We start from the raw sequence: 26,556 nt of genomic DNA, 5'->3' as shown, positions 1-26,556 counted from the left end.
CCAACTAAAGGTACATTTGTTTGGACAAATATAATGATACCAACAAAAATAGCTCATAGTAGTTTAATTTCAGAGCTGATATCTATCCATTTAACATGTTTTCTTGATAATAACCAAAATCATTTCAGTTCTTACATCAATATCTGTCATTGTACTGACAAAAACAGTGCTTTTAGACATTCTGTGTTTACCTTTTCTGTCTGTTTTAGTCACATGATACACACATTAGTTAGTACTGGATTACATAACTATTGTTTCTGATAACTTTTGATGCTCTAATAATTTTTTTCTGCGACTGTATTCTAGTTCCAAACTCCACCATTTTTGCACGTTACCAAATGTTTGTGTAACATTGTGTGTAAAGACAAGGCAAGGCAGGTTTATTTATATAGCACATTTCATGTACAGGACAATTCAAAGTGATTTAGACAAAACATTCAAAACATTACAGCAGGGAAGAAATTAAAAGTATAGACATAAGAAAAAAAACAAACAAAAAAACCCCAGATGAAACAGATAAAAACTTTAAGCTTAAAAGAAACAGTGCAGATCTGAACTGATGAATAAAAACTCTATTCTAATGCAGTTGAGAACAGATGGGTCTGTAACCTGGGTTTGAATAAATAAATAAAAAGCAATAATAGATAGATAGATAGATAGATAGATAGATAGATAGATAGATAGATAGATAGATAGATAGATAGATAGATAGATAGATAGATAGATAGATAGATAGATAGATAGATAGATAGATAGATAGACTGACTTTATTAATCCCCCAGGGCAGGGGTGTCAAACTCATTTTAGTTCAGTTCCACATTCAGCCTAATCTGGTCTAAAGTGGGCCGGACCAGTAAAATAATATAAATAATAAGATAAGAACTTATAAATAATATCGACTCCAAAGATTTTTCTCTGTTTTTGAGTGAAATAAGTAAAATTCCGTAATTAAAGCATTTACATCTATGAACCGTACTTGAACATAACATGAACAAATATGAACCTGAAAATTCTTAAGAAAATTAAGTGTAATTTTAGCAATGTTATGCCTTAGTTTATCATTTATACATGTGCATCGTAACTTACTTAAGTACACAAAAAATGTACAGAATGTAGGAGAATATTGTTAAAATTCCACATACTTCTCTTAAGAAATTTCAGGTTATTCGCATTTTTTGCAAAAGGCTAGTCTGTAAATGTAAACGTTTTTGTGTAATTTTACTTTTTTTTTTTTTTTTTTTTTTACACTACAACAAAGAGAAAATCTTTGTAGTTTTCATTATTTCTAGGTTATTATGATAGTATTTTACTGGTTCTGACCCACTTGAGATTGAATTGAGCTAAAATGATTCCGACATCTTTGATCGTTAATTTCGTCAGTGTAATTTTTGCATTTCACAAATTCATCCCAGGGGCCAGATTTGGCCCCCGGGCCACATGTTTGACACCTGTGCCCTAGGGGAAATTCAGAATACAAAATGCACTCACCGCTCCACAAACACAGCCATACCACATCAACACTCAATAAATAAATGCAGAGTATAAGTAGCTGTGAATAACTTAGATTAAAAAGAAGCAGACATAAAAGACAAGATGTGTTTTCTACCTGTCACATAAAAACATAAAAACAATAAAGCACATGTTTCACCATGACAATATTTTAGATGATATTAAAATAAATGGTGATAAATCACTTCAGACAGGTTAAATATAGAGGAAAATTCCTTTGTGAACTGCCACTAACGTATCCCTGGGTCTGTAAGGGTTAATGGCTGACGTCCCTTTAAGCTCATTCTGTCTCTAATTAAAGTGGACTCGTTATCTCCAGACTCTCAGTGCTTCCTCTCAGCTCCGTCTCCTCATCCTCTCGTTGTCATGTCGACTCTGGGTTATAAATCCGTCGGCTCCGTCCTCCTGCTGTGCGGTCACTCTCTCTGTAACGGCCAATCACAGCCCCGGACCGGCTCCGAGGGCCGCCTGATTGGCTGGTTCTGGGGAGAGAGGATGAGGATGAGTGGTCCTGATGCTGCCGTCGACGCGGTAACAGCAAACGGAGCTCTGTTGGATTCTTCACGCACTAGTTCACTCCTTGTTTTGTTCACTTTCAAAGAACCTGCAACAAACAAAACAACTTTACAGAGAAAACAGTCTGGGTCACGGAGTTCGGTTTATGTAACTGATTCGATCAAATAAACATCTGTGGAGTTATGCAAGAAGAGACCGTATTTGGTCAAATCACAACAAAAAGCCTCCACATACATAAGGAACTCGTGTATGTGGAGGCTTTTTGTTGTGATTTGACCAAATGCTGTGTATTTTTGCATAATTTTGGACCTTTAAATTGGATAATAAATAGAAAACAGTGAAATAAATCTGTAGTTTTATAAATAAAGCTTGTTGCTCATTTTTAATGAGATTATTTCCTGATCAATGAACTGAAAATGACTCAGTCCTGAATGTGTTGAAGAATAGGTTTTGCAGACGGTGGATCTGTGAGGGGGTTTTCTTTATGCATTAAAACATGGAGTTGAAGACCCTGATGAATGCTTTAGACCCTGTTAGACTGCATTAAACTTCAGTTCAGTTAAAGGTGCAGGAGACTTTCGTGACCAATTTTTCATCAGATCTGTCAAACCTCAGTCATATCCTCAGTATCACAAATCTGTAAGTCTGTCTGTCATTACTCACCTGAATCTCTTGCATTACGGGGAACAATTTCAAAGTGTCATCCACCAGAAACAAACCATGTGTTTACATTCTGAGCCGGGAGGGAACTCGGGCATCAGGTTTTACAGATTTGATGAAAAATTGGTCAGGAAAGTCTCCCGCACCTTTAAAGTTAAACCCTGCACAGACCCTGTTAGATTTAGATCCTTTAGACCACAGGTGTCAAACATGCGGCCCGGGGGCCAAATCCGGCCCGCCAAAGGGTCCGGTCTGGCCCTTGGGATGAATTTGTAAAATACAAAAATTACACTAAGATATGAACAATCCTTTTAGTTCAGGTTCCACATTCAGAATGATTTAATCTGAAGTGAGCAGGACCAGTAAAACATGACAACTCCAAATGTTTCTCTTTGTAAATGTAAATATTTTCATGTATTTGCAACAAAACAAAGTATAATTTTGCAAAAAATGTGAATAACCTGAACAAATATGAACAACCTGAAATGTCTTAAGAAAAGTAAGTACAATTTTAACAATATTCTGCCTGTTATTAAATGTTTTGTGTGTTTGTAGATCCACTGCAATCTGTAAGTTATAATGTACATGTGTAAATGATAAACTGAGGCAGAATATTGTTAAAATTACACTAATTTTTTCAGTTTGTTCATGTTATTCACATTGTTTTAAAAGATAGTTTGTAGATCTAAACCTGTTCATTATGTAAATTTACTTTTTCGCTCTAAAACATAGAGAGAAGTTTGGAGTTGACATTATTTATATATTATTATGTTATTATTTTACTGGTTTGGCCCACTGCAGATCAAATTTAGCTGAATGTGGCCCCTGAACTAAAATGAGTTTGACACCCCTGCTTTAGACCCTTCTAGACTATTTAGACCAGGGGTCTCAAACATGTGGCCCGGGGGCCAAATGCAGCCCGCCAGAGGTTCCATTCCGGCCCGTGGGATGAATTGAATTGCAAAAATTCCACAGTCATGGAGGTCGAACGCATTTTAGCTCAGGTTCCACATACAGACCAATCAAGTAAAATAACAGCACAATAACCTTCAAAAAATAATGACTCCATATTTTCTTCTCTGTTTGATGTGAAAAAAAATATTACATCATACCTATAAATAATGACAGCCTCAAATTTTTGTCTTTGTTTTAATGCAAAAAATAGCATTAAATTATGAAAATATTAACATTTAGAAACTATCCTGTAACAGTTAAATGTGAATAACCTGAACAAATATGAACAACATGACATATCTAAAGAAAATGAAGCACAGTTTTAACTCTTTTCTGCCTGTTCCTCAGTGTTTAGTGTCGTTGTAGATCTGATCCATAATGCACATGTAGAAATGATAAGTTGAGGCAGAATATTGTTAAAATTGCACTTATTTTTCTTAAGATATTTAAGTTTTTCAGGTTATTCACATCTTTTTTGTTTGGATAGTTTATAAAATTAAATATTTTCATAATTTAATGTTTGTTTTTTTTCCACTAACACAAAGACAAAAATTTGGAGTTGTCATTATTTATAGGTTATTATGTTATTATTTTACTGGTCTGGCCCACTTAACATCAAATTGGGCTGAATGTGGCCCCTGAAAGAAAATTAGTTTGAGAGCCCTGGTTTAGACCCTCTCCAGACCCTGTTAGACCCTCAAACCATCTTGGTTTGATGTGAAAAAAAAAAAAAAAAAAAAAAAAAAAAAAAAAATATATATATATATATATATATATATATATATATATATATATATATATATATATATATATGGCTCTCCAAAACTCCAAATTTTTCTCTTTGTTTTAGTGCAAAAACACTCATTAACCCTTTCATGCACAGTGGTCAGTCCAGTGGACAGTTCTTCTCCAGCTGTTCTCTTGTATATTCATGGGTTTAGTTGGTTTTAGTTCCATATCAGCCAACACAGTGGACACTTATAGCACAGCAAAAATTGGAGAGTTGAAATTTCAGGGTTAAACATTTGAGAGTCAATTTTCACTCTCAAAGTGTAGTTTTAACTCACTGTGAGTTAAATGTCATCCAGAGTTGGGGTTAACCCTTTCATGCATACTGGTCACTCCAGTGGACAGCTATTCTACAGCTGTTCTCTTATATATTCATGGATTTTGTTGTTCTTTTCGCTGTTTTTTTGTTTGTTGGTTTTTTTACACATATCTTTATTAAAGTTTTAAGACACTACATATCTTTTATGACATGAATTGATAACATGTAGATCTCTCCTGAGCATAAACCCCCAGAATCATAAGCTCTCCCCATAGTTTTCACACAATTTATCAGTAAATACATGTTTCTGTGTGTCAAAAATTAAACATGTGGTGTCTAGCTGAGTGGACATTTTTGCAACTTCATGTAAAATAGGTTCATAAGATTTTTTTTTTATATAATTATTTTTGTAATGTATTTTTTAAATTTTTTAATTTTTAAAATTTTTTTTTCAGGAGAAAATTTTCAATCGCATTGTTTTTTTCATGCCTAAAGAGGAATAAAAACACTCAGGAAAAAAATTTGATTAAGGTTCTCATAATTCGTGCATGAAAGGGTTAAATTATGAAAATATTTACATTAACAAATTATTCTTTAGCAAAAAAAAAATGTGAACAACCTGAAATGTCTAAAAATCTGTGTAATTTTAACAATATACTGCCTGTTACTACATGTTTTGTGCTTTTGTAGATCTGATCCATAATGCACTTGTATGAATGATTCACTGAGGCATACTAGTGTTAAAATTGTACTTTTTTGCCACATCTTTTTTGTTTGGATAGTAAATGTAAATGTAAATACTTTTCATAATTCTTTTTTTGCACTAAAACACAGAGAAAACCTGGGACTTGTCATTATTTATATGTTCTTATGGTATTATTTTACTGGTCTGACCCAGTTTAGGTCAAATTGGTCTGAATGTGGAACCTGGACTAAAATGATTTTGACAGCCCTGATCTAGACCACATTAGACTAGTTTCAGACCCTTTAGACCCACTGAGACCCTGTTAGAGACTTTTTATCTGAAATACCAGGTTTTTAAAACATGTCTGTATTTGGAGGAGTTTTAGGAGCTAAGACGTTTGGGATGTAAACAAGGTCTGTGGGGGTGTTTGTGTGTCTGTGTGGGTGTTTGTGTGTCTGTGTGGGTCCGTGTGGGTGTTTGTGTGTCTGTGTGGGTGTTTGTGTGGGTCCATGTGGGTGTTTGTGTGTCTGTGTGGGTGTCTGTGTGGGTCCATGTGGGTGTTTGTGTGTCTGTGTGGGTGTCTGTGTGGGTCCATGTGGGGGATTTTGGGTGGGTCTGTGTGTTGTCTTTGTGGGTCCATTTGGGGTCAGTTTGTGGCAGCTGTGGGTGTTATGTGTGTCTGTGTGGGTGTCTAGTGTGGTCCGGGTGATGTGTGGGTTTTTGTAGGTCTCTGTGTGTGTCTGTGTGATTTTGTGGGTCTGTGTGGGTTTTTGTGGGTCTGTGTGGGTTTTTGTGGGTCTGTGTTTGTGTGTCTGTGTGGGATTTTGTGGGTCTGTGTGTGTCTTTGCGGGTTTTTGTGGGTCAGTGTGCAGCTGTGTTTATGGGTCTGTGTGGGTTTTAGTGGGTCAGTGTGTGTCTGTGTGGGTTTTTGTAGGTCTATGTTTGTGTGGGTTTTTGTGGGTCTGTGTTTGTGTGTCTGTGTGGGTTTTTGTGGGTCTATGTTTGTGTGGGTTTTTGTGGGTCTGTGTTTGTGTGTCTGTGTGGGTTTTTGTGGGTCTGTGTTTGTGTGTCTGTGTGTGTCAGTGTGGGTATTTGTGTGTCTGTGTTGGTGTTTGTGTATCAGTGTGTCTGTTTGGGTTTTTGTGGGTCTGTGTTTGTGTGTCTGTGTGGGTATTTGTGTGTCTGTGTTGGTGTTTGTGTGTCAGTGTGCATCCAGGGTCTTGACCTTGTGGTTGTTAATCTCCAGATGTGGTGTGCCATGGAAACCACAGCACTGTCAGTCAAATGGCTGCTGCCCCGCCCCCAAAGCGCCAACATTTGTAAACATCTGCTGATCCTGATCCTGATGGGTGAGCGCTGCCCCTGTCCTCAGTCGACCTCCAGAACAGGTTCAAGGCGGTGACGCAAACAGGACGTAGGACGTTCATGTGATATTTACAGACGAGTAGATGTTTAAGACACTAATGGTTTGACTCAGACCAGACGGAGGACACCGCTGCAGTTCCTCCAACGGCCACTAGGGGCTGGACCAGGTTTAACCAGGTCTTCCCAGGTCTACCCAGGTCTAACCAGGTTTAACCAGGTCTTCCCAGGTCTACCCAGGTCAAACCAGGTTTAACCAGGTCTTCCCAGGTCTACCCAGGTCAAACCAGGTCTCACCAGGTCTAACCAGGTCTCACTAGGTCTAACCAGGTCTCACCAGGTTTAACCAGGTCTCACCAGGTTTAACCAGGTCTCACCAGGTCTCACCAGGTCTAACCAGGTCAAATCAGGTCTACCCAGGTTTCACAATAAGAAAATCTCATCCATATGCTGAGACGTTCCACATTTCATCAGATTAAAGTCACATTTCCAACAAAATTTGTCACAAATTTAGCTGAAGTTTCAAGAAATCTGATTTTGTTTCTCGTTTTATTTTGTTCACTTTTTTCTTCTTCTGTTTATTTTTTCTTTTCTTTTTTTTGGTTATTCCATTAGTTTTATTGATATTTTGATTAATTTGTTCATCCTGTTAATATTTGACCCCCCCCATTTTTTCTTCCTTATTTAGGTAATTTTTAAAATTATTTTGCTTCTTTTTTTATTTTATTGATAATTTGTTCAGTGCATTCATGTTTTGTTCATTGCTGCTTAATTTGTTCATTTCATTGATATTTGATGTTTTTTTCCATCCATGTGATGCTTTTCTTCATTTTGTTGATTATTTTGTCAATTTTGTATTCATTTGCTAGTTGTTTTGCTCATTTTATTGATGGTTTGTAACTTCTGTTAATTTTGTGTTACTTTTCATTTAGCCTTAACTCATTAACATTAACACTAAATTGCAAATGGGTAAACTCAGTTCAATCTGAACTTAGACTTAGTCTTAAACTTAGTCTTTACATATGTATCTTTATGCATCAGTGATGGGTACACATCCCACATTTGGTTTTATTAGGACCTGGTCGCCATATTTAGGCTCTAAAATGAATCCATTCCATGTTAACATGTCCAAATTTACAACAGAATTAAACACAGTGGAACAAAAAATACACCCATACAGGGTTAATTTTAACATAATGGATGTTTAAGTTACTTTTAGGCTTAAAGTTATATGTATTTTTAAGTGACTGGAAACACAACAAGTCAATTTTATACATCAAAACACAACACATAGTTTATAATTCTCTTAAACTTTATTGTATAAAAAAGAAAAAGTACAAAATTCATATAGAAAGTTTACAATAGAAAAAAAGTTGAAAAACAGCCAAAAACACACTGCATGACACTAAGCATCATGGGTAGAGAGGAGCATCTGCCCTGAACGAGGAGGTGAAGGTGGAGACGATCAGACATGATCTGAGATGATTGACAGGTCGAATTTACACCCGTCAGCGAACGTACAAAACCCATCATACACGTCTGCGTCTAAAACCATGAATGTACAAACAGAGGCTTCAGCCGCTCTGGTTTCAGCTCAAAGACACGTTATCGCAGCCTCTGACTTCATTCAATAAAGATGTAAAAATGAGCTAAAAACGTCCAAAGCAATAAAAGTAACGGCCAAGCGAGAGGCGTTTAATGTATATGGCAAAAAAAAAAAAAAAAAAATGTAACCAAAGCATTCAGAGATCTGCTCCTGGATGAACAACCAATGAACAAGGCCCTTGTTTTACAATGAACAGTTAAAGCCCATCACTGCAGGTGGGCGCTTACATTACATACATGTATGTTTTTAGCATGTGAGGCACCTGCTCCGTGGATTGGCTGGAAGGAAACTGAGCTCTGCTGTGATTGGTCAATTAGATGCTAACGAGTGAATCTCATCAAAACGTAGGGACATTTAGCTTCTTTAGGTAGTAATAATGTTCAGAAATATAATATAATGTAAACACAGACAGTGGAGGAGCCACTTAGTGAATGTTTTATGGTGTGATTTGAAAAGCACCAATGGTTTCAGCAGGTTAAGAAAGAAAATTAAATCAGAAATTAGACTGAGCCCATATTGACCTCACTAAAACTTAGTGTTGTCCAATCGACAGGATTAATCCTTAAATGGGTAAAAATCAATGAAAAGATGAGGAAAATATCACTGGAAAAAGCGGAAACCATGATATTGTGAAAATATATAATGAACTTTTTGGTCAATCTTCATCAAGTGCTTTATAGTGCTACTTCTATGTAAAATATAACTGGAATGAACTGGAATAAAAGGAAGCAGAAGTAGAATACTTTCCAGTTGAACATTCTGGGCTAGAAATCATGTCATGTTTTGTTGAAGAAAATTTGAATCAAAACATAGAAAACGACTTTCTCAATTTTTCTCATTAGCATTAACATTAGCTGTCATGGCTAACGTTCTAACCAATCACAGCGGAGCTTTCCTTCAGCCAGAACCATCCATGATCCAACCCTGGGCTGAATCATTAATGACCCGTCAGTGAAATGGATCATTTCAGTCATTTTACGCCGTTCAACAAACACTATTGCTACCGACTTCTTTTCCTTTGTGCTTTACTCAGTGTAAAAAGGAGAATTTTGGTACTTTTTCCATCTGATTTTCACATCAGAAGATAATACATCACTTTCAGTATCTGATACAGGGGGAATATGTACGTGTTCCTAAAACTGCAATGAAACAGTAACTGTTAAAAACATAGTACCATGTAAAAAAAAAAAAAAAAATCCAGTTTTAAGCAATGCATAAGTACAAATAATGATAACCCAATTAAAACATCTGAAATGAAACTTAGAGTGATGTATTTACCTCCAGTTTTAACTCCTCTCATTTGTTTTTACAGTTACAACTCAAATACAGCTTAATTCATTATGCTCAGGAATGCATGAAAAAATAATTTAAACATTAGGTTAAAAAAGAAAAATAATAATAAAAAAACCAAGCTACAAATAGGCTACTTTCCAAAATAAATTAATATGAGAAATGAACATTTTCTCCCAGAGTCCGATGCACAACCAAGGGTCACTTTACAAACATCAACACTTTTCATCAGTCTGAAGGTCCAGATCATATTATGTGTTTCTTTTTCTCATTCAATACCATCTCAAATCCACTGGATTTAATTTTTAGACTCACTCTACTGTTGCCGTCGGCGGCTCAGAAATACCTCGACACCTCCCAAACACAACGAACTCCTGCTTCAGTTAGTTCAACATTTCAGATGATTCAGGCTTATCCTCCAAAAGAGTATGTACAGATCATCAAGTAAATCAATAGTAAACACTGTCATAAACACAGGCGGGTGGCGCTTGGCCGGTGGTTGGCACCGGCAGCATCGTGTCCTTAAATAACCTCATGTCATGCATGAGCTGTGGAGCGTTTTAATGGGAGCAAAAACTCTTGATTTGAGCATTTTAACGCCTCTGGAAACTTAACAGGAATCTGGAATAATGGATAAAGTTTAGTGTCTTATTCCACAAAAAAACTGAGATTAAGCCTTAATAATTATTCCAAACCTTTAGTCTAAATTCTCATCCCTTTTTGGCTGATATCTCATTAGCTAGTCATGTTATCGTCTTATCATTAGGGCTAAACATGTTAGTGTGCTACCATTAGTGGCGGTAGCACAATGGTCAATTTGAGTGGCACAAATAGCTGGGATTAAACAATAATTGAAGAAACTAATGTGTGTGCTATGTGCTAATGCTAAGTGCTGTGTTAAGTATGGGTAAAATGCAAACTGAATTTACCTACAGAGAAAATAAAACTAGTTAACCTTTAATCTAATAATTATGGCGCTTCATGAAATACTGTTAGCTTTACTGTTTAGACTGTTTGTAATAATACATTGGCAGATCATGTTTTAAGTGATATTAGCTTAGCTAGTTACGCTAGCTATGCCCACAGTGGAGCTCTGCATGTTAGCAAAAGAGTGGATAGATGGCTAGATAGCTTGTTAGTCTGCTGCTAATAACTAATGTTAGCTAGGTAGTTTAGGTTTTAATTGGTAGTTTGGAAACTTTTGTTTTTTTTGCAATCATAAATCACACCTCATCAAATATCAATTATCAAAAATATCAGAAGATTTACAAAAGTTATCTGATTAATAATGTTTGGACTAATATTCACTGTTTTACATCCTGATTCACAGAGTTAAAGGCATTTGTGTGCTTTACGTTTCCAGAGGCTTAAAGGTGTGTTTTTTTGAAGTTGATTGTCCTGGTGTTGAACAGAAAGGCACGACATGGGATGAAATTAAGCAGGTTGTCTCTAGTCACTACCCAATTTGTACCAAGAAACTGACGTGTTCCATGCTTGTGTGAAAGCGTAGCAACCCCAGCAATGAGTCATTTCTAGATTTTTGAATAAAATAGTCTAATTAGCTAATGCTAGCTGGTGATTAGCAACTGAAAAGCACCACATGCGCTAACTGCAGCTAACGTTAGCTTGTGAGCTAACAGTAGCCTGTCTGTTCGGTCTGAGATTAAGGTGAATTAATGTTATTTTAATGTGTTAAATCCACCAAATGTTCATTTAATTCATCAAGAAAATTGACCTTTCATTTCATTAGCACCACACATTAGTCAAACCAAGACAGGCTAAATTTGCTAGATTTGTGTTTTGTGAAGCAGTGTCTGACAGCGCTATTAGCAAAATAAAAAATAACATTTATTTTATTTAAATCCAGAACATTTTTTTGGGGTTAGCCACATTTGTGCCTGTTTGGAGCAGCTTCAGTTTCCGGTCTGGATCAGATCGTGACGTTAGAATAGTTCCCTCTGTGTTTCGCTCAATAGTGGATTAACACCTGACTTTTCCCTGCTATAAAACCACAGCGTCCAGTTTCACAGTTTACAACAACGGGGACGTAGGATATAAAATAAAGACAGTAATATGCACAGGTCAGACAGACTGGGGTCAAAATATGTCTGTGGGAGGGAAAGTAGAGAATTTAGAGTGTACAAAATTGAGCATCTACACAAGAAGATATGCTAAATAGGTACATTTTTTTAAGTGATCAAATGTGGAGAAATTATCCATTTGGAAGAAGTAATGTGCTATTTCACAACATGGTGCCTGACAACGATAAAATTGGTTCATCTTCACAGGCTGTTGCAGCTCTAGTCCACAGCAGACAGATATTTTCCCAACCGCAATGTTAAAAATACCTGTACAGGCTGCAAATGCTCAAATAAACCATTATTTTGGGTCGTAATGTGCGGGTTCTAACTGTGATCTACTGCAGCTAATTCTCTTAAAAAATCCAGAGTCACTATTGTAACTGCCAGGGTTAAATATACCCAATGTTGACAATGATCAAACACTGACAGGACAAACAAACCAGAGCTTTGAACTCTTAGTGCTCAGGGGATGAGAGACCAAAATGGAGAGAAAAATAGAGCAAAATGTCAAAATTACTGAGGACAGGGTTTAAAGTATCAAAAATCAATCAGAGGAATTTCCAAAATGGATAAAACCCCTCGTATGTACATCTGCGTTTGACCCAGGTCTGCCATGCACACGGCGCTACGTAAAGATCCGACCCCGAGACACTGACAAAAACAGCAAAGCAAAGTCATTTTACAAAATATACAAGTAGAAAAGTCCATCAGCTGCAGTCTGAACCAGCAGACTGACCGACAGACCCACGGGTCCACGTTCAAAGGGGACAATTGACCCGTTAATCCACAGGTGGACTCCGGCCACCCATTCGAGTTCAGACCTCGACAGCGACCAGGAGGGGGCGCTCTGCTCACTTCTCACAGTGAGTCGAGTCCTGATGCAAAAACAACCCCAGAAGCTGCTCATAGAGCGTCCTACGTGAGGCGGTAGAGAGTGCTGAGAGTCTGGGTGATGAAGTTCAGGAGGCCGCGGAAACCATCTCTCCAGTCCTGCCACTGGGGGACGACGTGCTGGAAGAAAGAAGAGGAAAAAGAGACATGAGTCCAAGTAAAACAGACACGTTTCATAATACGATGTGAGGAAATAGGGGTTTTACAGGGTTTGCTGATATTTGAATAATACGCATTTTTACTTTACAATATTAAAACAAACACACAAATACACTTTCCTCAGGAATTGCAATAAAAAGTGAAAATTTGTACATTTTGACACACTGTAATTGTGCTCTTGCTGCTTCACCATTTTTTCTTGCAGATTTATATCCTTTATCTCAGAAAACTTTCATATTTGTGTCTTTCTCTTGCTTTTTTTTTTTTGCACAACTGTAAAAAATCAGATTCAGAAAATGTCAGAAAAAAGATGAAATGACCCCAAAAAGAATGATCAATTCCACCTGCAGTAATTACGAGAATGAAACTGCGAAAATTTTCACGGAAACATGGAAAACAGTCAGTTGTTATCGCTTGAGCCCCTTTGACTCGTATTTTTTTTTTTTTTTTTTTTTTACCAGTTTTGTCTCAAAGAAAATTTTGTTCTTTTCCTTAGAAATATCCAAATTATTCTTCTCTCAAATGTGCAACTTTTTAGTGATATCTAGTTCTGAAGGAGATTACAACCAGCTGAAAACCTTTGTCTACGGTGGCCTCAGAAAACACCTTCATTATATTGTGTTTGTTCATTTTGAGCTTTTAATTAACAGGATATTAACTCTAGTCCACACTAATGCATGTTAACAGTGGATGCAATAAAACCAAAAAGAGGGTGAATATACTCAATATTTTCCCTTTTCTTCACTCAGATCCTCCTAAATCACACAGCAGAGCTTTACTTGTGTGTTTCTTCTGTAAATATTACCCCTCAGGTTTATTGAGTCTGAATCCTCCTACTTTACTCTGTGATGTCATTGTAGGATTGGGAGGAGGTCAGGATGAGGCTCTATCCACAGCATAAACAGTGTATGTGTGTTGAGGATGAATCTCCCATGGCCCTGGTTAACCCTCCCTCACATCACCTTCTTTAACCTCCATCCCTCCTTCCTAGTTCCATTTCCTCTCCTCCCTTTTTTTTTTTTGTTTGAAAGTGTCTAATGGAGGTTTTGGCTTGTTAACAGCGCACATACAGACACAGTTTCCTCTGGAGAATAATGTGTATGTGTTCTGCAAAACAGACACACAGGGAAGGAGAGACAGTCTGGTTCGGTATGATCTGATCCAGTCTGATCCGATCTGATCTGATCCAGTCCGGTCTGAACCGATCTGGTACAGACTGATCTGCTCTGGTTCGGTCTGATCTGATCCGGTCTGATCCGATCCGATCCGATCTGATCCAGTCCGGTCTGAACCGATCCGGTATGGACTGATCTGCTCTGGTTCGGTCTGATCCGGTCCAGTCTGATCTGGTCCGGTTGGATCCGGTCCGGTCTGATCTGATCCGGTCCAGTGGGTCTGCAACCCCAGAACCCAGTGCACATGTCTGCACAGAGGCCGCCAGTTGCTCATACCCGTCTGAGCGCGATCCGAGGGGAGGTGACGTCATCTTTGTTTATGTGCATAAGGCGGGATGGTGAGGCAGAGCGAGCAGCGGGGGAAGGAGGGGGAGGGGGGAGTCACTGCCAACTCCTCACGCAATCTGGAGCAGAGAGGGAGGGCGAGGTCGATACGGACAAATAACAATAAAAAGAAACCATGCCCACAAACACTGTCACTTCTGCTTTTTCGGTCTGATGTGGACGATGGAGGAGGATCTAATGACATAATTCTGCTTCTATTGGTGTGTAATCACATGAAAATAAAAACTGTTGTGTTTTCATCCACTGAAGTCCTGTTCACATGTGACTGGTATAATAACCCGGTGATTAAAAAATTAACGCCATACATCTGCATTTCATATAACCCAAACTGTTTTTGACTCATTAATAATCTACCACTCAGAGAAATGTTGGAAAATAGAAAATGATTGAATTCCTGTCCTACTAATTTCACTTTTCTGAAGGATCTAAATTGGCTCTTTGAGTTCAGTCAGTTTATTTCAGTCTGTATTGAATTAATGCAAAGAGTATCAACAACCAGACACTAAATTAAAACCATAAAGACTGAAACGGTGCAGCTGAAGCTATATCTTATTACACCAACCATCTGTACTTTATGTTAAAGCAATGAAGCCAAAATACTTTCATGATAGTTCACTACAGAAAATAAGCATAAATAACAGAAACAAAGCTTTCATACACTGTGCTCATAAACATCTTTTTTCTACTTGTTCAGATTAACATGGGTTTAATTAAGATCCACCACTATGACAAATAACCAGAGGTCACCAGATTAAACTAGTCCTGTTTGAACAGGACTTTCCTCTTCTTCTTCTTTCTGTTTCCTATCCACAGACATCCTAACAGCATTCATAAGAGCTCGGATTGGACCAAACAAACAGAGGATTTGCGTGACAGACTGTTTTTTGCGGAGTATGGAGGTATTCAATAATCTGCAGCTTCACTAGGGCTGCAACAACTGATCGATAACTTGTGGACTAATGGAGTCAGTTCAGTCAGGCAGCTCATTCTGCATCTGTACGCCTCCTCCAACAGCAAGAACGTCTCAGCTTTCACTCTTTACACCAGTTACAGGTACAACCACAGCTTTATATATGTCGTATACATCACTATATTAATAATTACATCAATAAGGAGTTTAGACTAATCACACCAGACTTCATTACTTTAGATCAGGGGTCTCAAACGGCTCAATTGGCCCACCAAAAGGTCCAATCTGGCCCGCTGGATGAATTTGCATGCAAAAATTACACTAAAGATCTTAACAATCAAGGGTGTCCAACTCATTTTCGTTCAGGTTCCACATACAGACCAATATGATTTAAAGTAAAATAATTGTATAATAACCTATAAATAGTGACAACCCCATTTTTATAGGTTCTAGGTTCAACTGGACTAGTTTGGCTCTTTTGAAGCCAAACTAGTCCAGATGAACCTCGAAGAACTACCAAGAAGAACAATGAGCTGGGCAAGTGAGAAACTGAATGAGAATTGTTCTTATTTTAGTTCCCAACTCCCAGTTTTGAACAATATGCTGCTTGTTATCAAACGTTTGTGTAACACTGTGTGTAATGCACATGTATAAATGATAAGTTGAGGCATAATATTGTTAAAACTGCACTTATTCTTCTCACAAATGCCGTTTTTTTCAGGTTATTCACATGTTTTGTGTTAAAGGATAGTTTGTAAATGTAAATATTTTCATAATTTAATGGGTTTTTTTTTGTGCTCTAAAACAAAACAGAAAAAGTTGTCATTATTTATAGGTTATGATGCTATTACTTTACTGGTCCGGCCCACTTGAGATCCAATTGGGCTGAATGCCGCCCCTGGAAGAAATGAGTTTGACACCCCTGATGTAGATTCACTTTCTTTGTTCATAAAGATCATGTTTTTTGTCACATTCACTCTCATCCATATTTATTTGTGTTTCCTTCATGCAGTTTTCTTGCATATCACCATGTTTCACGGGCCCACACCAAGTTCACGCTGATTTTCCAAATATTTTGCACTAATTATTTTTGTGTAGCATCCAAATGGAAAATGATGAAAGAGAGGAATTTCTGTGATTCACTTTGATGAAAGGAATGGAAAAAAAAATTGAGCGAAAGAAGGGAAAATATCATTAAATATCAGCCATTAAAAAGAGAAAAAGAAACTGAAATGAGGTAGCTCTCACAGAGGACATCGATTCATGCTTACTCTCATGTGACTTATTGATCTGCAGCTAAACACACACGTATAATTATCTGTGCATACACACTCAAACTCAGCTGCACGTCAACACACTGGACTGAAGGGCCGTGATGTGTTCAAGGACACAGACCAAATGCTGTACAGACAAGTTCAGCTCAGGAGGAGGGAAAACATGTCCAGTCACAGGGATGAGACTCGAGTTGTTAAGGGGTTAAGGGTGCATTCTAGTCTTGTTTCTTGTTATATTTTCCATGTTGCTGTGTCTTCCTCTTACCACTCTGTGCAGGACTGTGGCGTTGAACTCGTCTCCGATGGCCCTCAGCTGATTGGCCACTCTCCTGAGCTCCAGCTCCTGCACCGCCTCCGCCAGGGGGGCTCGGTGGCGCGCTGAACCCCAGGATGGGTGTTCATTCTGGGGCAGCAGGTCGGGCAGAGGCCCCTGACGGCTGGAGGCCTCCTGGTGCTCCTCTACCTCTGAGTCTGCAGCAGAAAAGGCAAGAAATCCATATTAGACCATATTGGAAAACATCACTCCATACTCTTGCTCCTCCCTGATTGGATGTTTACCACTGTACTTCTTCATGCTCTGACTCTGTGAATATCTCTATTTATGTTTATCTACTGAGCCTCTGGTTCTGCTTAACTGATTCTCAACATGCAATATGAACAGATTCTGATGGTTCTGGAACTCTTCTGCCTTAAATTATAAATCCTCCATCTTAAATTTGGCTTATTTTTTCTCATTCTTTAAGAACAATACCCAATTGTGCAAGTATTTTCATTTCCTTTTCAAAAAACAAAACATCAAAAAAAGGTACAAATATCTGACTTCTGTGTGCACAGGAATATTTTCGCCTACATTACAATTCATCGTCTCTAATGGAAAAAGTACATGAATCGATCATGTGATTTGTCTTCACATGCATACATAAGTCTCCAAAAGGTCATTCTCATCTCAGTTTTTACAATAAAAACTCTCCACAGGAAGCTGGTGTTGTTTGGACTCATATAAACATATGTGTTAGAGTGACGGTCACTTATTTTCCTGTTCATGGAACTTGGGAGAGTAATCTCTTAATCTGCTTAATAAGTCTGGTATGGAGGTTCGCTGTTTGTTGTGTATTTACAGACTTTTTAAGACGCATACCTGAACCTTCAGTTTAGTCTTAAACAAAACAGAGTGTTATAGGAATTAAACTGAATATTTGTAAAATTTATAAAAGATTAGCAGCAAAGATATTTCTATGATTATTAATTTTTGTAACGCTCAGCCGTACAATATATAGTATAACATGTTATTTTGTCGAAGCATCCCTTCATAAATTAATTTCAGTGAATTATATGTGAATATGATTTTAAATCATATCACTGATCCGTCAATACCAGCACCTATGACAACTAAAATATAATAATCATAATTCAATCATTTTTGTCAAATTGCTGTTCAACATCAATACTTGTAGAAGTAAAACTCCATAAAACATCAGCTCTAAATTTATGAAAAATTCTGACAAAAAAAAAAAAAAAACATAAATAAAATAACTTTCGCTTGGAAACAATGAAAAATAATGGTTTGACATTTACTATATGACTACAGGGAACCGTTCTCGTCATAGTCAAATAAAATGTCAATTACCCTCTAAATTAAATTATTTATCTATAAAATGACAGAAAGTGGTGAAAAATGTCAGTCAGTGTTTCCTCAACCCAAGATGTCATCCTCAACTGTGTATGATATATTTAGTTTCTGTAAGATGAGGTAAAAAATGGAAAATATTCATATTTAAGAACCTGAAATCTTTTATCTTACCAATTATCAAGGCAGTTCTTGATGAATTTAACAGTTGACTTTTACTCTATTTATCGTTGCAGTTCTATTAAGAGAATAAAAGGTTATTATATGACTCTAGACACTGAGGGAGAAATATATTATTATTATATTGTTAGCAGAAAGAAACTGAGAAACTCCACTGTATCTGACTTTTTGAGGCGTATATTGTATTAACGGTTGCAAAGTTGTTGGATATTTTTATCTGTCGGTGGTTGAAGGTTACGCCGCCACCCTCATCTTTCTACAGAACACCTTGGGGTCCCCAGCTTATCCACATTTGTCCAATCACAGCCGGTCTGTGAGGCGACCCCTGTCTCCGACGCGCAGCCAAGTGCCCGCGGCAACCGCACACAACTCTAGTTGCCACAGAAACCAGCACCCCTGGCAACCACACAGCATCTGCTTTGCTAGGAGGATTAGACCTGATCCTTAAAGATGCAGGTGACTCGACGGAGACGAGATAAAGACAGACAGAGGGAGAGAGCGGGAGAAAAGACAAGCAAAAAACACACACACAAACAGGAAAACCCTGGCCTGTTGCCAAGGTAACTCTCCTGGAGACCTGTCCGCGTGATTGGCGGAGACTGAACGGGGGGTGCGAGACGTGATAGGACGAGATGGGAGGAAAAAAGGCGGGATTAGAGGGATGAAACCTGTCTGTCTGATAGGCCGACAGACTGACAAGGTGACGGAGGGAGTGAATGGAGATGGGAAACAACAACAAAAAAAATACAAAAGGAAAAAAAGAAAAATAATTAGAATAAAACAAGACCAGAACCAAGAAAACATGTGAAACCAGAAAGTACAAGGAACACAGAAGACTAATCACAACAAAACAAGATCAGAAACAACCACAAATGACACACCACAACAGGAAATAAAGAAAAAGAATTGTAATAAAACAAGACTGCAAACGAGCAGAAAATACAACAAAAACAACAGAGAACTAATTATAATTACCAAAATGAAGGTATTGGTTTTATCTTTTTGAGGATCAAACCCTTTATTTCCTGTATTCTTTTACTGATCAATTTGTGTTTTTTTCTGTCAGTTTATGGTGGAAATATCTTTTTTTTAATGTAAAATTTTGTACAGTTTGGTGAAATAAGTCATTACAGTTAAAGTCTATTTACTGAGTTGATGAAATTTGCATTTTTTTCCCCGACTCAAACATGCAAAACTGAACTTGTATGAAGAATCCAAAATCTTAAATAACTACTGGAAAGTGGCTTAAAATTCATTTTTGACTCAGACGTCGAAAAAAAATAGTCCAAACTTTCTGCATAATACTGAGCATATGGGACACTATGAACTTATTACTAAGCAGTGTTTATGTAAATTTTCCGTTTTCATGTAAAAAATGCTGCAGAGACTGTGAAATTTGAGCCAAAGTAACAATACAAATGATACAATAATGTTTACTTGTACTCTGCGAGACTTCTGCACAAGAATTCCTATGTGTCTGATTATGTGTACAAATGGCAAATAACCTTTATCTATCAATCTACAACTGATACAAGTAGTATTTTCTGTATTTATTTTGTTTGTGTTGGAAATGATCTATTTAAAGCCTTGCGTAAAAAATCCAAACACCTGCCTTCACCCAGTGTTGTTCTGGATTCACATCAGGTGAAACGGGTCAAATTACATTCAATCACATTCATAAGGGTCTCACTTGTTGAAGCCTGTATTAAAGTATTTGTTAATCCAACTTTTCTTAAATGTGTATTTAACCCATAAAGATCCAGTGCTACTTTTGTGTCAGTTCAAAATTATTTTTTCTCTATATTTAACCTTTTTTAAGTGATTTATCACCACTTATTGTAACATTATCTTCTTTATTTTGCATTTTTTTCAGTGAAAATCAGGTATTTTCCTGCATTTAATTCACTGATTATGCAGATGTTCATAAAAGCTCAGAGTAAATTCAAAGGTCATTATATCAGAAACAGAGAAAACTGAAGTGACTTTTTCAGCGAAGACATCAATAACTGAACATAATCCCAGTGTGTCCATCCACTGTCATTGATCCAACGCCATGGGTTTTACTGGTGAATCAATGTTGTAGAAGATGACGGTGTTTCCATGGTAACTACGGAGTCTCTGAACGTCCAAATGGATCACATCTGATGACCATGAAAAGATTAATAACTGCATTATAGACTACAGGTTGGGGAAGCAAAATTTACAATGAACATTTAGTTGTTTTTTCTCAGCAGGCACTACGTCAATTGTTTGGAAACCAAACATATATTGATGTCATAATCATACCTAACACTATTATCCATACCTTTTCAGAAACTTTTGCCCATATGAGTAATCAGGAAAGCAAACGTCAAAGAGTGTGTGATTTGCTGAATGCACTCGTCACACCAAAGGAGATTTCAAAAATAGTTGGAGTGTCCATAAAGACTGTTTATAATGGAAAGAAGAGAATGACTATGAGCAAAACTATTACGAGAAAGTCTGGAAGATACTATTAAAGAAGAATGGGAGAAGTTGTCACCCGAATATTTGAGGAACATTTGAGCAAGTTTCAGGAAGTGTGTGAAGGCAGTTATTGAGAAAGAAGGAGGACACATAGAATAAAAACATTTTCTATTATGTACATTTTCTTGTGGCAAATAAATTCTCATGACTTTCAATAAACTAATTGGTCATACACTGTCTTTCAATCCCTGCCTCAAAATATTGTAAATTTTGCTCCCCCACCCTGTAATTATTTAGATGCATTGATAGGATTAGTGGATCAACAGGTATTAAAGATTTTAGATCAGTCGATTATTTCGGTCAACAGTGGATGTTTGAATATTTAAAGGTTAATGGTCACAAACACTCATGATTTACCGATTAATGTTTCTATTATTAGTGAATGAAAGGATTGTGCTACATGCATTGTCTTCTGCAGGAGTTAATTCCTGTTTCATTTGGGCTATTTAGTCGTGGGTTAACAGGGCTTTTGTTGACACACTTTATTTATTTACATAGAGTCAGAATTTCAACATTCCAGAAGGAATACTGGAAGGTGTAAACGGGGAATTCAGGTGGCGGCAGACGCACAAAAGCAGGTTTTCCCTTTGGCATTGAGTCAGAGTGTGTGTTGTGACAGATGATCAGTAGAAATGTAAATAGATAACCCTCCCCCTCCTCCTCCTCCCCTCTCAGCTGTAGGTCAGCTGTGCGTCCCAGACATGTTCAGACTTGTCCTCCACACTGTGGCTGCAGCACAGAAACAGTGTGCAGCGTTTCCTGTCAATCTGACGCCTCGACACCATCTCTGACACTGACTCTGAGTTTGTTTATGAAGACATTTATTCATTAAGGCGGATTAATGTGTTCAATCAGGTTCGGATATGGAAATATGTAATCATAAAGCCAGAATCACCGTCCACACATTAATCTGTTAGTTATAGATGTCAGTTTTTGACTTCTCCGACACTGAGATTAATCTGATATTCACTTAATTACAAATATGTGTCATTAGTTGGGTTTCCAGCTTAAATTTTAACCAAATTCCCATAAAATCTGCCGAAGAAAATGCAGATTTATGCAGGTTTACATCCACCTCTATTATGAATATGACATTTGATTCATTGAAATGAGCAATAACTACGAACAGTATTTTTTTTACCTGCCCATTTGTGCAGAAATTATAATTTACCAGTAGTGTTGCAATGCTAAAGATTGGGGTCAATACCACTTTTTGATGGTATTGGTCCAATTTTTTCTGGATTTTATTGTGAATCCATTATAAATGCACTGTCTGGTTTATGTGTGTGATATCAAAGCTGTGATTTTTTGCCAACTTTTAATCTTAATGCTGGAAACTTCATCTTCCCCTTTTTGATGTTTTATTTCAGTGTTTTGGTAAGAGCATTAACTGGTCGGTCCCATTTCCCATGATGCCTGTGCTGTATATCTGGTCTTGGTCTTAGTTTAGCTTAATCTGGTCTTGATAAAAACACTAGTTACCAACTTCTTGGTCCTTCGATGTTTGCTTTACCTGATTCATGTAAAATAAATCAACAATGAGTTAAATTTAATGTGTTTTTATATCATCACATAAAGAGCAGACATTGTTTCATCATCATCTTTACTCTCACTTTTTAACCCAAGACACAGAGACCTGGTGAAACCGTCTGCTGCATTAAACTGGTTTGTTGACTTTGAGAGTAGAGTAGGTTTATGATCCTGTTTTATGAAAAGCATAGGAAGGCATTCTGTAACATTAGAGTCACCTGTTTATTCAGTCGCACCATGACCTAACGCTACAGCCCCAGGTGCAGTCCACACTTCACTGATACTCTGATAACTGTGATGTTTACCTATGGGGGAAGGGACTGAGTCACCGTTGTGTCATAGCAGCCCGATGCTGTTGTTATTGTTTTGGTGGAAACTGTAAAGTTAAAGAGTGTCTTGTTCCTGGAGCGCTGAACTTGGCAGCAGGACGGGACATAAATCAGCGCCGGCCCTGTTGCTGCTCGTTCAGGCAGACTTAATGATTACTGATGGGCGCTCATACAGATGTTACACCACCGGCTTTTTCCTGCCTGTGAAACTAAGTGGAAAATGTCTTGTTTGGGGAGGCTTTTACTCTTCTCTAAAATCTCGCCTGAAGATAGACGAATCAGTTTGGCTTTTTTAACAGGCACCTAAAGGATGTTTGACAAAATCCAATAATCAGTTTACACCTCAAAATCACTCCCACGTCTAGATTTACTCAGTTCAACACCTAAACAGTATCTGATGAAGTCAAAGTACAGCTGGACAATATGTTTTTTGTCCAAAGTGAAAGTTGAACAAGGCATAAGGACACGAACACACCTATAGTCTCAAACATGATTTGACATTTACTGTGATAATTATCAATTCAACACTTTATTTTCATTGTAAAAAATAAAATAATATATCAACAAAAACTCAAGGTTACGAACATATTCACTTATTATGTAAATAAGTATACAGCCTATAGATTTTATTATTTCGTATTGTTTGGAGTTTTTTTTGCACAACATTGTATATGCACATTTTCTTGCACTTTACCTTGTTGCTGCCTTGATCAGTGAATTTCCCTATTGTCGGATCAATAAAGTTCTATCTATCTATCTATCTAGACTGATTTATCTGCTGTTTTTCTTTCTCCAAACTCTCTTCATCACAGCAGTATGAGACCCTCTGTTCCATAAACTCCAGACCAGACAACAGTAATTAGTGAAAATCATGCTCCTACCTGATGAGGCACTGGGTCCGACCACGCCCTCCCCTGACTCCTCCGGTGCTGACAGCGGTGGAACCTGCTGTTGGGTCTGGGGCTCCTCCAGCCCCTCGGGGTGGGAGTAGGGCACAGGGTACAGGTAGAAGGCCTGCAGAGGTGGGACAATCTGCGGCTGCTCCTGGTGGTTGTGGTGGGGGCGTATGGCACCAGCGCCACTGGCATTGGCGAGGAGGTTCGGCCAAGTGTGAAAGGGCCGAGGCAGCTCCATGCGGCAGGTGTTGTGGCGAGGGAGAGGACCACTTCCTCCTCCTCCAGTTTCCCCGACGTTCTCGATGGTCTCTGCACGGGCCATTTCAGTGGGAGACTGAAGGACGCCGACAACGAAAAGAAACACCAGGTTAACATGAGAGTCAAATATGATACCAAACGTGTTTTCATGATAAGAATTTAATATCAGATGAAGTCAGTATTTTTCACCATCATGAAAAATGTCAAGTCATTACTTCCGTACAGTTTAAAGGCTGATTTTTGGTACTGATACTTATTTGTACTTTTAAAAATGTTTTAATGGTCACAACATGATATTAGACTTCAGAAGGATTTAAGAAACCATGTCAAATTTGACGAAACACATTTTCAGCTTCCACTTTTTTTTCCCTCCACCAATTTTGTCTATTTTGATTTGATGGACAATGTAAAATATAAATCAAGAACATTTACAAAAATTAGCAAACCAGTCAAGAAAATGAATCAAAAAGACCATAACAAAATGAACAAAAATTCCGAAAAACAAACAAACAAACAAACAAACAAACAAAAAAACAGGAAAATAGTCAACAAACTGAGCAGAAGTGATGAAAAGCTGTAAAAAGTGAACCAAAAGAGCAAAAATGCCTAAAACAGATAACAGACTGAATGAAACAATCAACAAAATTAGCAAAAGTGATGAAAAAAAGGAAAAAGTCAGCTAAATGAAAAGAAACTGCCTAAAACAGTTTAAAAAGTGAAAAGAAAACACTAAAATATGACAGAAGTAGTCACCAAAATGGACAAGAATGGAAAAACATCAACATAAACGACAAAAATAACCAATAATGAAATCGTGCAAACAAAATAAACACTAAATAAACATTTTCCTGGTGGAATTAGCTCTAACATTATAGTTCACAATTCATTTGTGGAAAGATTCCTGTAAAAATCACCGTTTGCACAGTTTAACTCGTTGGCCTTCACACACTGACACTAATATTGACTCAAACAGTTCAATCCAAACGTAAACCTGACTTTCATGACCGTCAACCGTGTTTTTCTCCGTGATCTGAACTTCCCCCGTTTGCCCCACCGACCTACATCCCGTCGCGGCCGCCAGGGGGCGCGCACAGGGGGCGCGCCGGGTTCTGTTTGTAAACAAATCCGTGCCGCGCGAGCACGAGGCTGAGCATGCGCGTATATACACACACACGAGCAAAGGAAGCCGCGCGGAGGACTACACGCGACTGTCGTGTATGAAGCAGAAAACAGAGGAAAATGTGACAAAAAACCGACAAAAACACCAACAAAAACGGCGTGTAACGCATTGCAACCATGATAGTATCGTTTTTACATAATTTACCACTGTTTTAGATTCAGATTTAGCGTACTTCCAAAAAATGAGTAAAAAAAAAAAAAAAAAAACAGCGTCTGTGGTTTAGCTAAAAAACAGAAAAAAAAAACAACTTCAGATTAGCCTGAAAATATCACAATGGGTCAAAATTCACTCTTTTTACTCACAAATCCTTTTTACCACTGCAACAGCAAGCACTAACACTCGGTGTAAAAACATAAACCTGTATTTAGCAAAATCACAAGTCCAAAACACACGGAGACGGTGTTATAACATCTCACTGACTCGAAGAAACCGAAAATTAACATGGAAAAGGCACCAAATGTGGGAGAATACATTAAAAGATGAGTTATTAATATAGTTTAGGGTTTTATAAAAGCATTGTAACATTAAATCTTTCCACCGAACTGTTAAAATGTAGTGTAATGTGTTGTCAAATGCAAAACTAGCTAATCAAACTAATTAACTTCTTTGAGTTTTGTGGTTTTATTTAGCTAAATCAGTCTAAATCAATTCAAAACTGTGTTAAGACTATTATTTTGTGATTTCTACTTTTGTTGCAAATTCACCTCTTGATATCGTGTTTTTAATATAAATTAGCATAATTTTTCCACTTTCTTGTTGCAGACATCAGCGTGAAAAGTGAAAATTTACAACCAGTTCGCTTTTATTTATTTATTTATTTATTTATTTATTTAACAGTTATAATATGTGTTAAATCCCATGAAAACAAATGCAACGAGGCAGGAACCTCAGAAGTTGACATCTCCTCCTGACAGCTGGACACATGATGCAACTCCTCGGTGCTGTCAAATAACTTCAGAAGATCCGGGACTTACTGTGTTTACGATTCGATCCGTGGTGAGTGTGTCTGCGGACGAGGAGCTGCCGGTAACAGGTGGACATCAGACGGACCAAAATGTGCCAAAACAAGCGGTTCATGCGACCGGAGATGGAGGAAAAACGGCGTCCACTGTGCGGAACCCTGTCAGTCCATGTCCGGCTCTGGTGGATCCCCGGCGTGGATTGTCAGGTTTAAGGTTCGGTTCGAGTCCGTTCGCAGGTTAACCCATCCAAAAAAAATGTGAACGGAGACGCGCTGAATAACGGAGAACGGAGCGGGATGTTGACTGCACCGCGTCTTGTCCAGGTTTTCAGTCTGAGCGGGTCCTCCTCCAGTTTAAGACGACAAATGTCAACGTAGAAGAAGTACGGAGGACTTCCGGTTAGGGATTTCACAATAAAAGCCCATAGACCAGGGGTATCAAAGTCACTTCAGTTCATGGGCCACATTCAGGCCAATTTGATCTCAGGTGGGCCAGGACCACTAAAAAATAGCATTAATTAATAGTCCATTCTTAATAGTCCATAAATGATGACAATTCCAAATTTTTCCTCTTTGATATAGTGCAAAAAAAAAAAAAAACCACCTTATAGCATATCTTATAAAT

The 26,556-nt window shown here is 37.7% G+C and overlaps 1 protein-coding gene across 1 annotated transcript; it reads right to left on the bottom strand.

The window, feature by feature from the left end:
- Positions 1 to 8,028: 8,028 nt before the first annotated feature.
- Positions 8,029 to 26,256, bottom strand: bbc3 (BCL2 binding component 3). Its single transcript, XM_030152926.1, has 4 exons — positions 25,945 to 26,256; positions 23,518 to 23,866; positions 16,731 to 16,936; positions 8,029 to 12,722 (listed from the first exon to the last, which is right to left on the bottom strand). Exons 2-4 carry the CDS (start codon positions 23,852 to 23,854, stop codon positions 12,627 to 12,629), a joined length of 639 nt encoding a protein of 212 aa, XP_030008786.1. The 5' UTR covers positions 23,855 to 23,866; positions 25,945 to 26,256; the 3' UTR covers positions 8,029 to 12,626.
- Positions 26,257 to 26,556: the final 300 nt, after the last annotated feature.

This window comes from Sphaeramia orbicularis, chromosome 13 (assembly GCF_902148855.1).
Source record: "Sphaeramia orbicularis chromosome 13, fSphaOr1.1, whole genome shotgun sequence".
Classification (NCBI taxonomy): Eukaryota; Metazoa; Chordata; class Actinopteri; order Kurtiformes; family Apogonidae; genus Sphaeramia; species Sphaeramia orbicularis.
Note: the sequence above shows the minus strand (reverse complement) of the source record. Positions and strands in the feature narration are given on the sequence as shown.